A 16,268-nucleotide genomic window follows, 5' to 3' on the forward strand; every position below is an offset into this window, starting at 1 on the left:
TGTCAAGAGCTTTCATGATAAAATATAATGTGGCTTCGGGATATTCAATTACTCATATTTGTCATTTGCTGTTATAAATTTCCATCTCCTCTGCCTAGAATGTCCTTTTTATATTTTTCCAAATGTCTAACTCTTACTTATCTTTTAAGACCTATAGAAAATGTCACTATTCTGTGAATCTCCAAACATGAATCACTCTATAACTCCTATGCCATTTTATACTATCTCTCTGAAACACTATTTTGTACTTAATACACTCTCTCTTCCTATGATAAACTTTTCCTACATGACTAGAATGTTTTTGTTTTTACATTTGATGGCATGTGAATGCTAACATCTATCACACTTAGAATATTATTTTTCTGTCTATACTTAATTTTATACTTCAAAGAGTGTATTATATTACTTGCAGTCAACACTAAAATTATTGCCTTGGCCTCCATGTTAAAATCATAATGTAGATTGTGCTTTTGTTTTTGTCTTATTATTTTGTTGTTTTGTTTGGGTTGGTTTGGGGGGGTTGTTTCTGTTTGTTTGTTGTTTGTTTGGAGGGGTCATCAACAACAGTTTCCCCACTTGAACTCTTCTGGGCACAATTCCTGTTTATTCTTTCAGGATATACTTCCGAAGATTCTCCTTCAGACATGAAGACTTATTACTCAGAGCTTCCCTGGTGGATAACCCCTGAATCCCTACTCCCTGACCCTAGCTCATTCCAGGGTCATGGATGCTCTCAGAGATACTATATGAATTTGCTGAAAGTAGCATTCCCTGGAGCAGGGAGAAGGGTGTTCTCACAGTGCTTCCAGGAGAGAATAGAGAGAGGTCGCAGCCCAGAGCCAGACATTAACCCAACATTCTCGTTGCTGCATTTTGATACTCCCTTTCTCCACCTAAACTTCATGACTTCACTGAGAAAAAAAAAACAAAACAACAACAACAACAAAAACCATCCTTGTTTTGCAATCTCAAATCACCTTAGATGATGATGATTAACCATTTACTTACAAATGGTTTTAAGATAAAATTGTTCCTTTTTGTCCTTTATTATAGCCTCAAATGACTAGTTCCAAAATTTTGGAATATTTTGTTCCATTCTGTGAAATGAAAATAAATTATAAAAGTTCAATATAACTGCTTTTATGGATATATGTTGTGATGACTGAAGAATGAACTTGCCTCACAATGATTTTTCTGGACATAGTGTTTAGGTGAAGCAAAATTTCTATCATTACCTCTCACAGATAATTAGAAAATTATGTACTTCCCATAATGCAGAAAATTTAGAAAGCTGAGTGCTTACAATTCTCAGATAATCATAGTTTTTGATCCCAAGCAAACACACAATAAAATAAACAACCAACAAATTTTATTTCCATTTTATTAGTCAAATGTCCTTACTGAAGTATGTGTTATACAGAACACACACTGCAAACTAATAAATCACCTGCGCTTTCAATGAAGCTAGCCTGTGCACTCAAAGACAGATAACACCAATCACTTCCGATCACTGGAACCTCAGCAAACAATGTGTCATGTTGGGATTTTCTATCCCTTTGATTAGAAAGTAGAGTTTATTGTAACGCTCAGAGAATAAAGGGGAATACTGGTAGATTTCAGTATTCACTTCACAAGCCTATTTAGGACACCAGTGATGAAATGACAAAACAGTGCACCAAAGAATGACCATTCAGTCAATGTACGTGCACTAAGCATGACCATATGGGGCTGACCAGGTGGCTCGCCAGGTAGAGTTCAAGGGCTAGAACCCACAGGGTGGAAAGAGAACTGATCTCAGAAAAAATATATATATTCATTTCCACATACACGAAAGAAAGAAGGAAGGAAGGAAGGAAGGAAGGAAGGAAGGAAGGAAGGAAGGAAGGAAGGAAGAAAGAAAGAAAGAAAGAAAGAAAGAAAGAAAGAAAGAAAGAAAGAAAGAAAGAAAGAAAGAAAGAAAGAAAGAAAGAAAGAGCGGGCCACCTATATTTTAGATACCCGTTATTTAACCGCCATTAGATTCAAGGTTCATAACAAGACAAAGTTCCTGCCCTCATCGGTCTTTCCATGTATAAATATAGTCTTTGCGTACACACCTTCTCTCAACAATACCTGCTTTTTCACTCCAGGATGCTATGCATAAAATAAGCAACTTTCTTCCCTACTTACGAGAGCCTGAAACTGTTTGCAGTGTTGTTTTATAGTCCCGGGAAGGTACTTGTGAAACATTGCCCCTATGCCCAACCGCGTCGCTGAAAATGTATCCGGAGTTCCCTGCAGCCTCTGTAGGTATGTTGAGTCCTTGGGTACAATTTCATGAGGAGGACAGATGGAGAAACAGCAATGCTGTGCTAGGTGTGGTTGAAATTAGACCGAGATTGTAAAACGTGATTAGATTTGCAAAATTTAAGCACATTTGAGCAGCTGCCTGATTGAGTCTATTCTCCATAAGGAATAGATACTAGCTTTTCATTATTTTTTTTCTAAACTAAAGAATCTCGTTCATAGAGATAACACTTAAGACGATCTAAGTGTTACTCCTACATCTCCCAATAATGACAATTCTTCCTCGTATGTCTCGATGAGGTACCTTGTGCTTGGCATTCATTTAAATATGCCAGGTAGGGGGCAATAACTCACCATGCGATAAAACAACTCGTTCTTTTTCGTCTGTCCTTTAAGCTGGAATTCCAGAATAGCATTCTGGACACGGACAGCCCAGCACCAGTAAAACTGCTTTCACTTTACGTGTTAAGCATTATGACAATTTTAAAGGGATAAAATACTGTGATTGTTTACTAATAACATAATATAGATAAGTCTTCTAAATTTGTAAGTCGTTTTTGATTAATTCAATTTACATCTCAGTCAATGGCCCCTCCTTCCTTTCCTCCTAGTCCCTCCTTCCCTTCAGCATCCCCTCCCCGCTATGCCTCAAAATATGGGAGTCCTCTACCCCAGCTCAAAAGTTCACATGAGGACTGAGATTGTTTGGCTTTTTAAACCTAATTATGTTATAAACAAAAAGAGGAGAGAAAAGAGGAACTGACTTAGAATTAGAATTTTTTCTTTTCCAAACACTGAAGTAGAAATGTTAAGGATAATTGTTTACTATCTTTACTCCAACAATAAACTATGTTTGATGAATAATGGGGAAAAAAGAAATAATACACAAATTCATAATCAAGTTGATGAATAAATTTTACTTTGTCAACAAGTATACAGACCTAATTTCAACAGAGACCATGAAAATGCTTCATCAGACACATGATTGGAATTTAATAAGCTACATAACCAATGTCCTTTTCAACTCCTGATGCTGCAGGTTTTTTTGAGAAGTAATATTTTTGTTACCTATTTCTTGCAATGGATTGTGCTTAAGTCCCTGGATTCATGTTTGTCCTTATTCAATTCCAGCTTTTAACCATTCATCGTAATGATGGAACATTAAATGAATTCTGTCTCTTCCACCTTTGTGTCATATGCAAATAAAGAATATATATATATATATATATATACACACATACACATATATATACATACATATATATATATATATATATATATATCTCCTTCTAAGTCAGTTGTTAAAAATGAAATTATTGGGCTCTGATATATGAGTGGTTAAAAGGCAACAAAACACTCTTCTAGAAGGCCCAGGTTTATTTGCCAGAGTCCAGGGCCCACTCAGGTAGATCACAATCATCTTTTACTCCTACTCTAGAGATCTGACACTCTCTTCTGGCCTCCTCAGGCTATAACTGTGTCTCCTTCTAGGCTGAACTCATAAACTAGCTGTGTCCCTCAGGACCTGTCAGATACAGTCTTTCACTTTACAGCCCTTTAAAGATCTGATGACAGTGAGCATGTGTTTCTAATGCTTATGTTCTCTTTGCTGAATTTTTTTCCTGTTGCTTTCATAAGGTCTTTGTACAACTCAGCTTCAAGATATGTCACTGTTTCAGAGAGTGCCTGCTAAATATGTTGCGGGTGACAACCTTCCTTTAAAGCAGACCACCTGTAACAGGGCAAAACAGTTTAGTTGCAGTACTTTATGCACAGTGGGAAACAGAGTGACTTAATATGTTGAGCCCAAGGTGACTTCACAAGACTTAACAGACAGGAATAAAGTGTCATGCTGTCAGCTCCTCCCAGTTACGATTTACCCTGCTTACTCCGGAGTCAACTTAGAATTATTTTTCAATCTGTCTTTTAGAATGAAGACCTCCAAAACAAGTGAGAAAACAGGCTTCAGGTAAGCTGACTTTTTTCTCAAACATCATTTAATGCTGTAATGATAGGCACTCAGTTTGGATCTAGGTTTAGCCATTGTGGAATATTTTGTGTTAAAATTTTACTCATATATTTTGGAAACATATATATTCGTGAATAGCCAAGAGATATGTTAATGTCCAAGGGATAAATGAATTTTGTGTTTTAATAGATATTGTCAAAGTGCAAAGTTATAAAACTACACACACACACACACATATATATACATATATGTATGTATATATATATATATATACATATGTATATGTATTACATGAACAAATACAGGCAGACACACACACACTACTAAATTCCAGGAATATTAATCCAAAATTTCAGGATGCAAAGTATGAGCAAAATATATAAAATATAGATATAAAAATCAATTTGAGAAACTTCATAAATGGCTCAATAGTTAGTGGAGATTATTGTTCTTCCAGAGGACCTAGGTTTTATTGCAAGCACCCACATGGCAGTTCACAGCCATCTGTGGTTGCAGTTCTAGTCACTCCAACACTTTCTTTTGGTCTCAGTCATGTACGTGATGTACAGATATAGTCAAAACACAAACATCCATAAAATATTCAAAACGTAATTTAATGTGCAGAAAGGTTAGGATTCTTTTTGTACTTACTCTTTGAGTAAAATATTTTAAATCAAATTGGCTTTTTAAAAAAGTTCCTATGAGCTGTTGATGCACTTCAAAGTAACTATTATTTAGCATCTCAAAGTATATTTGAGAGCCAGATTTCCCTAGATCCTGTTTGTTGAACACCCCTGTTGGCAGTGTGAACTTGGGTGAGGATGGGACTAAAAATAAGCAGACTAAGGTCTCATGCAATAGTCAACTTTATTTAGAGCATCAGACAATTTTTACTCAGGGTTAAGAAGAAGTACATGAGTAAGGTGTCCGATCACAAGGACAGCCACATGTGGCAAAAACATGTTCTTCCGTAGAGTCATATGAGTAACAACAGCTGAAATAAACTTATTCCTATCCACTACAACTGAAAGTATAACAAGGACAACTATGTGCTTTGAAGAAACAGAGGTCACATGACTTTTGTCTTGTTTTCTTACAAGTACTCAGAATTCTTACATGACTCCATTCTTGGACCTTGTATCCCAGCTGTGGCCCCCTCCCTTGTCGCCTCCCAATCCCACCCTCCCTCTTCTCCTCCTATGATCTGCCCCTAATCCATTGATGGTGGAGGTCTTCTTCCCCTTCTATCTGACCCTAGCCTATCAGGACTCATCAGGACTGGCTGCATTGTCCTCCTCTGTGGCCTAGCAAGGCTGCACCAACCCCCCAGGGGAAGGTGATCAGAGAGCCTGCCACTGAGTTCATGACAAAGACACCTCTCTCTCCCCTAAACCAGGGTTTTTTAGGTCCTTTCCATGTATGTTTCTTGATTGGGGTATCAATCTCTGCAGGGCCCTCTGAGCCCAGAAGTTTTGGCTCTGTTGGTCTCTTTGTGGAGCTCCTGTCCCCTCCAGGTCTCTCTGTCTCCTCCTTCTTTCATAAAATTCCCTGAACTCTGCCCAAAGTTTGACTATGAGTCTCAGCCTCTGCTTTGATACCTTGATCAATAGAGTCTTTCAGAGGCTCTCCTTGGTAGGCTCCTGTCCTGTTCTCTATCTTCTCCTGCTTCTGATGTCTAACCATGTTTGCCCTACTGAATGAGGATTAAGCATCATCCCTAGGGTTCTCCTTGTTGTTTAACTTCTTTAGGAGAATAGTACGTTTATCCTTTATTATATGTTTAATAACCACTTATGAGTGAGCATATACCAGGTGTGTCTTTCTGCTTCTGGGTTACCTCACTCAAGATGAACTTTTCTAGTTCCCACCATTTGCCTGCAAATTTCATTCCAGTATCAGGAATATACAAATGTCAATGTCGTTATTCAAAAATACAAAATAAATTATCTGTAGGCATGAACAATGACAGCAGAAAACCATTATATATTGTCAATGGAAACCAGTAACTGATGATTACAGTGATCAGCCAGCCTTCTCATCAGTCATTTTCTTCAGGTGACTTCTCTGAAGTTATCAGTGAGAAACCTGCATTGAGTTTCCTGTCATAGCAATGTTCCTGTCATAGCAAAGCTCTCTTCTAGGAGATACAAGGTGTCACCTCTTACACCCCCTCCATTCTACCCATTGTGCCCATTCAAGGTCTTTTGTTTTATAGAAATTTCTGTCTCTACAGCTTTGGCTGTACTTAGCAATGAGGCCACCTCAAAGCATCCATTGTTGGATCAATGGTTTCATTTTTCATCATGTTCACAAAATATCTGAGCATAGCATCATAACCAACCTCTGAGGAAGTTTACAAAACTTTCTCAACTATCAAAGATCATTCAACACCCACATTCTTAGCAATAGTCATTGCAGGAATTTTGCGTGCTCTTTTAATAATTTCTATGCCTATTTTCTGCTCTTCGTTAGCATGCTTTTATGAATCCAAAGCTGCGATGAACTGAAGCAGACTGAAGTAGCCCTCTCCTAAAACAATGCCTTCTTCAACAGTTGCTATTGTAGCATTGAGAGCATCAGTGACTCTGTCTTTCTTCTCATTCACTTCAACATCAACTGGCCCTCCACCCTTCAGCACAGCTACTGCATCTGAAAGTTTACAAGGCACTCATTCACTCACCTTTTGCTTTTTCATATGCACTAGTTGTGATGTCTAGCTGCTCAGTGATCTCTTGAATACGTTTTCAGTTTGAAGTTTGCCACCTTTTCCTTTTAAAAGCATGGATCATCTTTGGTGACAATGAGTTCTCCAAATTTTCATAGGTCATGAGCTTGGACATCTTCAAGGTTTAGAGTCAACCCCTCTTCTCCAAATACCACACCACCAGTGGCAGTAACCATATCTTTAAGATGGATCTTCCTATTGTCCTCAAACCCAGGAGCTTTGACTGCTACAACCTGAAGACCAACATTTAGCCTGTTCAAAACAGGTCCAATTAGAGCTGGTGCATTAAGAGTTTCAGTAATGGTGACCAGGGCTTCCAATGAGCACTGTACAATGGACTGAACGAGAATTTTTCTTTTCACTCAACAGAACATCGGCATCTTGGGATCCACACTTTGACCTTTTGATGTGTTAATGAAATATGAGGAAATATTATCCTCTACCAAACTTTATACCTTCAATAATTTCTAATTCATCACTCAGGGTTTTCCATCCTTCACTGTGATGACACCCTTTTTTTTCCAACCCTTTTCCTTGCATCAGAAATAATGCTTCCAAGGTTTTTGTCTCCATTTACAGAAATTGTAGCAACCTGAGTAGTTTCCTCAGGGGTTGTCACAGGCTTAATTTTTTTTTAAGTTAGCAATTACAGCATCATAAGCCAACTTCACACCTCTCCATATTTCCACTGGATTAGCCACTTTGCTGATCTTCTCACCTAAATGGCAATAAAATGTGCTGGAACAGTAGCAGTGGTAGTGCCATCCCAGACTCTTTATTTATGTTATTGGCAACATCATGAACAAGTTTAGCGCCGATATTTTTACATTTAGCCCTTAAATCAATTGACTTTGCAACAGTGACCCCATCCTTGTTCCTTTGGGACTTCCCCAAGTCTGTTCAGTAATCACTGTTCTTTCCTTTGGCCCCAACGTAACAGCTACACCATTGGCCAAAGGTCTACACCTTGAAGTGTTAAGGATTGAACATCCACACCAAATTTTACATGTTTGGCATAGGCCAGAGTGAGATGAGGAGCCAGTGCCCAGGACACAGGTCTCATCTGGCAAAGGACTGAGGATAGTAGAAGCATTTCTGCAGGAGGCAGAGCATATGGCAAGGCAGGCCATCGGTGCCTAATGAGGAGATATACTCTAAGTTTAAAAATCAACAAAAAAGACATGTAGTATCAAAGTTCCCATCAAAATCATAATTTATTATGATAAATCATTACATCATTCACCTCTCTCCAGACAAGTTTCTCAGTGCAATGGGTGGTGGTTAATACAGAGACTTATGGTTTGTGAAGTTGAGGAAAATGAATGCCTATAGTTGGCCCTACCTGGGACATGTCCCACCAAAATCTGGGGGAAATTATAGAAGCATGATAAAGATGGAATCAAGTCAAAGACCTAGAAATAAACCCACACACCTATCCATACCTGATTTTTGACAAAGGAGCTAAAACCATACAATGGAAAAAAGACAGCATCTTCAACAAATGGTGTTGGTCTAATTGGATATCTACATCTAGAAAAATCCAAATAGATCTATATTTATTGCCTTGCAAAAAACTCAGGTCCAAGTGGTTCAAAGACTTCAACATAAAACCAAATACACTAAATCTGATAAGGGAGAAAATGGGTAAGAGCCTTGAATTCATTGGCACAGGACACAATTTCCTGAACAGAACAAAAACAGCTCAGGTTATAAGATCTACAATTAATAAATGGGATCTCTTAAAACTGAAAATCTGTAAAGCAAAGGACTTTATCAATAGAACAAAAAGGCAGTCTACTGATTGGGGAAAGATCTTCACCAATCCTACATCAGACAAATGGCTAATATACAGAATATAAAGAACTCAAAAAATTAAACACCAACAAAGCAAATAATCCAATTAAAATCTGGGAACAGAAAGACACACAGTATATACTCACTTACAGACAAATAATATAGGATAAGCATACAAAAATCTGTACATCTACAGAAGCTAAGCAAGAAGGAAGACCCTGGGTAAGATGATCAATCCTCACTCAGAAAGAAAAATGGGATGGACATTGGAAGAAGGAGAAAACAGGAAACAGGAGAGGACTTACCAGAGAAGGCCTTTCAAACACTATACCCAGCAGTGTATCAAAGCAGATGCTGAGGCTCATAACCAAACTTTGGGCAGAGTGCATGGAATCTTATGAAAGAAGGAGGAAGACAAGAACTCCACAAGGAGAGTAACAGAACCTCCCCCCCCCAAAATCTGGGCACAGGGGTCTTTTCGAAACTCCAACCAAGGACCATTCACGGAGATAACCTAGAACCCCTATCCAGACATAACCCATGGCATCTCAGTATCCAAGTAGGTGTCCTAGTAAGGGGAACAGGGACTGTCTCTGATATGAACTTAGTGGCTGGGACTTTGATCACTTCCCCTTGAGCGGGGGGAGCAGCCTTGCCAGGCACAGAAGAGGACAATGCAAATCTTGATGAGACCTGATAAACTAGGGTCAGATGGAAGGGGAGGAGGACCTCCCTATCAGTGGACTTGGAGAGGGGCATTGGAGAAGATGGTGGAAGGAGAGTAGGATTGGAATGGAATGAGAGAGGGGGCTGGGATACAAAGTGAATAAACTCTAATTAATATAAAAATAAAAATTTAATTTAAAAGTACAGCAAGATTTTAAAAAAACTAAGATACAGAGCTGAACAAAATTGTCAACAGAGGAATCTTGAATGGTGGAGAAACACTTAAAGAAATGCTCAAGGTCCTTAGTCATCTGAGAAATGCAAATCAAAATATTCTTAGATTCCATCTTATACCTGTCAGAACAGCTAAGATCAAAGACTCAAGTAACAACTCATGCTGGTTAAGATGTGGAGAAAGGGGAATACTCTTCTATTGCTGCTGAGTGTGGAAACTTCTACATCCACTTTGGAAAATCAATCTGGCACTTTCTCAACAACAACAACAAAAAGAAAAAACTGGGAATAGTCAATACCTCAAGACCCTGCTATACCACTCCTGGGCATAGACATGAAAGATGCTCCACCATACAACAAGGACATTTTCTCAACCATGTTCATAGCGTCTTTATTCATAAAGACGCTGGAAACAACCTAGATGTCCCTCAACTGAAGAATGGATAAAGAAACTGTGGTACATTTACACAATGCAATACTACTCAGCTAAAAACAAGGAATTTATGAAATTTGCAGGCTAATGGGAAAGATCATCCTGAGTGAGGTAACACAGACACAGAAAGAGACACATGGTATGTACTCACTTATAAGTGGATTTTAGTCATATAGTACAGGATAGACATACTACAATTCACAGACCCCCAAGAAGATAAGTAACAAGGAGGACCCAAGGGAGGATCTCACTTGAATACATCTCACTTGAAAAGTGAAATAGAATAGACAGAGGTAATGGTTGAAGAGTGGCAACAAGGTAGAAGAGAAAGCACCTAGATAAATAAGGGTGGTGATTAGAGCTGGAAAACAGGGATGGGAGGGCAGAAGGCTTTCAGAGAAGAGAGAAATGCTGGCAGGAGCATCTCTGCAACAAGAAGCAGACCTAAATGAGGGGAGTCAGCTAAGATCCCTAGTATCAAGAGCCATGGAGACTGAAGAGGACACTTGTTATCAGGACAAGATTTCCAGTGGACAGAGGAGACCACCAACCCACTCACAAAAACCTCAATCCAAAACTGACCCTACCTACAAGACCTGCAGAGACAAATATAGAACAGAGCGGAGATTGAGGGAATGTTCCACCAATGCCAGGCCCAACCCTGAGAACCAAGAAGGGAGCCGACCCCTATCACTATTAACGATACTCTGATATGCTTGCAGAAAGGAGCCCACCAGAGTTGTCCTCTTAGAGGCTCTGCCCAGCAAGGGCTCGAGACACATGCTGAGACTCATAGCCAAACATTGAGTGAAACATAGGGAGTCTGTTGGAAAAGAAGTGGGGAAGGATAAATAGACCTAGAGGTTGCAAAAGCTCCACAAAAGACCGTCAGAGCCAATCAACCAGGGCCCAGCGGCCCTATGTAGTCTGAAGCACCAATCAAGAACAATGCATGTTGTGGACCTAGGTCCTCTACATATAAGTAGCTGATGGACATCTTAGGCCTCATGTGGGCCCACTAGTTAGGGAAGTGGGGGCTGTCTCTGACATAAACTATGTTGTCTGCTTTTTTATCACTTCCCCCTGATGGGACTGCCCTACCAGGCCACAGGAAAGGCAGATGAACTCAGTCCTCATGTGAATAGAGCTGGGGTGTCTGGGTAGGGGGGAATCCCTTATTCTGAGGAAGAGGGGAGGGGGGATGCCAGAGGGAAGGTGGAAGAGGGGAGGTTGGAATTGGGATGAGAGGAAGGAGGGGCCAATGACCAAGATGTAAACTGAATTAATTAATTAAAATTATTTTAAGAGCCAGCAGTTTTGAGGACTGCTGAAGTACCCATGTCTTCTGGACACCAAAGAGCTAGGACACTCAGAAGTCACTGCAGCTGTGGCTGCCTGCCTTCACCACGAGATTAATGCAGTTGCTATGAATAGGGTAGGGTTCCCCAGGTCCCTTCCTTAACTGAGGAAATCTGGCCGGTGATAGCTACCGAGGAAGGAAAAGTCAGCTTTTTTTTTTTTTTTCAGTGATGGTCCAGGGTGGGATGCTCATGGTCCAGAGGATATACGTTACGCCTGTCCACACATGCACACCAATAACAAGACTGAAGAAGACAGAAAAGGGAAGAGAAAAAAAAAAAAGAGGAGGAATGAATAATGAAGTTGGGGACAGGCTATAGGAGTCCAGGAGAAGTTGGAGTGGAAATTGATTAGGGGGTGGTTATGTTTCTTAACAGATTTTCATTCATGTAAGAAAACACCTAAGAATGTTCATTTCAAGATTTTCTTCTCTTAAAAAAATGAGCAAAGGATATAAACAAGTAACAAAATCAGAATTCCAAATGTTCAGAAGTGGGGGGGAAGTGCATTCGCCCCAGGAATCAGAAACTAGACAGTTAGCTCTGATAACTCTATTTATACTGAAAGGGGATGCCAAAAAGTAATAGCATCAAGTGTTGGCCACACATAGGCGTGAGAACCCATGCAGGGAGCTGATGCTTGTTCCACAGGTTCAACCACTTTAGAGACCCTGCTGCGGTATCGTGTTCCCCACAAGCTTCCATACAAAACCGATTATGAGTTGAAAGATCACCCCTGCAGGCTGGCTAGCCAGGTCATTTTTTTGTTAATTGACGTTAATTACAAAGAAACAGATACCTTGACTATTCCCTCAATAGCATTAGGAGTAAGATCGTCAGTACGGCAAATCAAGCATTTAATGTGTTCTCCTTACACCATTTGTGGTCTTTCTAGAAGCATATATGCACATCATTTTCTGGTTTTTAAAGTGTGCTTAATATTTAATATTCCCCTAATATACATTCTGATTCTTAACTTCAAGGAAACCAGCTATCTAAAGTAATTACCTAAAATTGTGTTGTTTATCAGATACTAAGAAACTGATGAACAGTTGACAAACTGATGAACAGTTAACAAAATCTTGTTTGGTTGCCTAATTGGGATAGTATGGTTTTGATACTGCTCCCAGTCTTTCTCGGTAGCCCACGCCTAGTGGCCTCACACTTCAGATCCTCAGGCATGGGAGTGTTGAAATTACAGGTCACTGCCACGGCCATGAACTACCCTCTAAAATTGTAAAGCAACAACTCTTACCAAAATAAACACATTTCAGGGTTTATAATAGCAAAACCTTACACAGAGGTTTTCTGTGCCTTTTATTAAAGGTTTTTCAGCATCTTGTTTTGCTGATAGAAAGAACTTCTGGTTTAAAATAAGCACATGTATAATATTTAATTTTTCAATATCAAATTTTCTCATCTGTAAAATAAATGCCTTTCACCAAATAATATCCTTTCATCTTGTAATATTTTAGGATTTATAGCGTAGAGCTTTTTTCTTTAGAAATCTTACAGACTAAGCCTGCTTTCCCTTGCTTCTTAAGTAGAGGTGAAAGAGATTTAGCGGCATGAGTCAGGTCTTAGGGTTAATTATCAGGATTGAATGCGCCCATTTTCAATGGTGCTTAGACACCTTCAGAGAGCTGAAAGATGTTTAACTCAAATCTCACATAACCATCTCAGAAAGCTACAGGAACAACTTCCTTGGTAATGAATTGGCCATGATCTGAGAATAATTTGCTACTTATTTATAACAAATATTCTTATATATCTCCGGTATGAAGAACTGAACACAACTGTACAGGAGCAAGGCACTGATTTAGTTACTCTACCTGTGGACACAGGGTTTCCAAGTGACTGGCTGCAATTCTGACGACTTTAATTCCATCTTCATTTCTTGACATGGAACAAGCAAGGTTTGCCACCTTAAATACAATTCAAGACGATGAAAATTAGTTCAGATCACTGAGGCAGTATAGAAATATTTGCATGTACACATTTACCAAAAACATCAATGCCAAGCAACATTTTTATAAATATCACCGGATACCTACATCCTAAGATTATTCAGAGAAACTATTAAAATATATAATGAAAGAGAGCCTCAGGGAAGCAACATAAAAAGAAAATGCTGGTGAATGAATCAGTAAGACTAACATAGTCTTTTGGAATCTACATCTAACCCATAATAAAACATTCTTATGAGACCATGTAAAGTTTATCTATGGATCGCATGCTAATAGGTTCTTGGAATCTCCTTTGATTGTGGTTTATTTTAAGATTGTAATTGTTTTATTATTTCCCAGAGGTCTATTATGCACACTTAAGTTGCATTAGGCATAATTGTATCTTAGTCATGTTTTATTCAGCATCAACTATGCTGGGTTCCCCAGGCTGGGCAAACACAAGATAATTAAATAGTATTTCCTGTACTTGCTTCTCTACTGTAACTTAATGAACACTATCTGACATTCTGGCAGCCAACTCAATTCAAGTATTAGTGACACCTAAGTCTATTTCGTACCACTGGCTTTGAAACTTGTACTCTTTTCCACTGAAACGGGTCTTCTTTTAAGTAATTATCATAATAGCCATTACCTAAGCCTGGTATTTACACATTTCTTTATCTCATGATATAGCTTTGAGAAAGGGTTTCTCTTCCTTTGAACCCCAGCTTATCTAAAATTCTTTTCGCTAGCACCATGGTAATTTGTAAAGGAAAACAATTATTTTTTTTTTCTGTTGTAAAATCTTAGTGGTGGGAGGAAGGGTGGCACATTCATGCTGGAGAGCAGTACCATGATGTTACTTGTGAAAGTCAGAGGACAGCCTATGGGTGTCAACCTTCTCCTTGCCCCATGTGACTGTGGGGACAGGTGTCCAGCCTTCAGGTTTGGTGGCAGGCAGACGCCTTTACTCTCTATGCCACCTCACCAGGCAATGGTGATTTTTTCGGATCTACACAAAATACTTCATTGTCTCTATCAATGTGCTCCTCCCTCTCCCCCCCACCAAAAAAAAGGTAGTTTCTTAAAGATCTGCAAATTGTACATTGGGTAATATACATCTTGTAGTTCTTGTTGCTAAAGTCCAAATTCAATTCACTCTTAGGAGTTATAGGGAAAACAAATAAAGCACAATCTTTGGGTTACTATTTTAAGACTATGAATAGAAACTTGAATGGATATAAGTCCTTGCTTTTCCGGCATCTTAATACGTGAATGTTGAAACATCTCCTGCTTTGCTCTTACATATGACAAAATAACAGACATACAGTATTTAGCCATGAAGAGTCATTGTTCGGTTTATTAATGTACATGAAAATGGCTTACTTGGAAAGGCCTTTTGTTGGCTTGAAGGTCACGATACCTCAACTTTCATATCTGACACGTAATTAGTGCATTTGTGAATTATTTGAAAAGGGCAATGGTTTCTGTTACCCTAACCCCCGCCCCCTAAACCTCATTCACTGATAGTGAAGCTTCTCCCAATTTGAACACCGGTTAAAGTTAAAAATATGTACATTTTGTAGAATTTTCTAGTTGAATTAGAAAGACACTAATTAATCTGAAGCTTCAATTTACAGAAAAATTGATCTTATGCAGACATTTTCTTCCTTTCTATAATTTATTTGGCGCCGGGGACCAAAGGCAGGGTCCTGCAATTGTTAGTCAAGCTCCCCATCAGTGAGCCCTTCTTCCTGTCTCTAGCTCCTTCTTATATTTTAAAATAAAACTTGATAACACAGTATGTCAAACTCTACAGTCACAAAATCTGATGGCTATCAAAGATGCTGCCTTCCGTCAGCATCTCTAGCACCTTCACTCTTTGTGTCTGATTGGGCACACTCTATCTTCTGTAGGGTTACTTTCACCCTTGCCAGCACCCACTTTTTTTATTTTTGTTTCCTTTTGGCACCTCCATGCCCTTGTTCTGGTTTTAGGGGAGCAATTTTACCTCCTTCACTGTGGCTCTCTGTCCTTTAGCACCCCATTAACCTTTGCCACATGGAATTTGTGGGGTGGGACATAGGAATACTAGTACAGGGATGCAACAGAATATGGCTTGGTCACTCCAGGGGTCTTTTCTTCTTCTCTTCCTCCTCCTCTTCCTCCTGCTCCATCTACTCTGTGTCCTTCGTTCCATATTGCTTTTTTTTTTTTTTTAATGTATCTTCTTTCCCTTCTTTTTCTTTTTGAAAATAGATGTTCTTGTCTGGACATTTGCTTACCCTTATGCTATTACAAAAACAATTGTATGGATGCGTAACAAGGATCATTATGCTTAACCAATTTATGTTTATATTAGTAAATTTATGTTTATATCACAAGACTGTCCAATGAACATACAAAACAATTGGAAGTTGGGTTTATGTTCAGCGTCTCTAGTGACATAATGGTCATGAGGTCATTTTTATCTTTGTTTTTGAACTGAAAATTGATAGTTGCTAGATAGACAGACAAACAGATAGATGATAGACAGAGAGATAACAGACAGGTAGATGGACAGATGGATGTATATTGTACATACGTGTGTGTACGTGTGTACGTGTGTGTGTGTGTGTAAATACCTCATCAAAACTGTCCTATATCAACTCAACTTACTAGGTAATCAAAAACTATTTTAAAAACTATTAGGTTTTGACATGAGTTTGTCAAACATAGTTAATTTATGCTAATATTCTATGACAAAAGGTTAGGTGGTAAAACTGAAATCTTTTTACAATTTGAATTTGAATGACTCAGGAATGTTTTCCAAAATCACATCAATGTGTGAATGAAAGCTACATTTTTTTCTAATAAT

The 16,268-nt window shown here is 38.8% G+C and overlaps 1 protein-coding gene and 1 pseudogene across 2 annotated transcripts in view; both read right to left on the reverse strand.

The window, feature by feature from the left end:
• Ctnna3 (catenin alpha 3) overlaps positions 1-16,268 on the reverse strand; it is a 1,666,920-nt gene that overhangs the window by 613,212 nt on the left and 1,037,440 nt on the right. For both annotated transcript variants that reach the window (XM_060369423.1, XM_060369422.1), the window contains exon 10: positions 13,298-13,390. In XM_060369423.1, coding sequence (XP_060225406.1) covers positions 13,298-13,390 — 93 coding nt within the window. The remainder of the gene's footprint in view (positions 1-13,297; positions 13,391-16,268) is intronic.
• On the reverse strand, positions 6,433-8,073 carry LOC110565371 (60 kDa heat shock protein, mitochondrial-like; annotated as a pseudogene).

The sequence above is a fragment of the Meriones unguiculatus genome, chromosome 16, assembly GCF_030254825.1.
Source record: "Meriones unguiculatus strain TT.TT164.6M chromosome 16, Bangor_MerUng_6.1, whole genome shotgun sequence".
NCBI lineage: Eukaryota > Metazoa > Chordata > Mammalia > Rodentia > Muridae > Meriones > Meriones unguiculatus.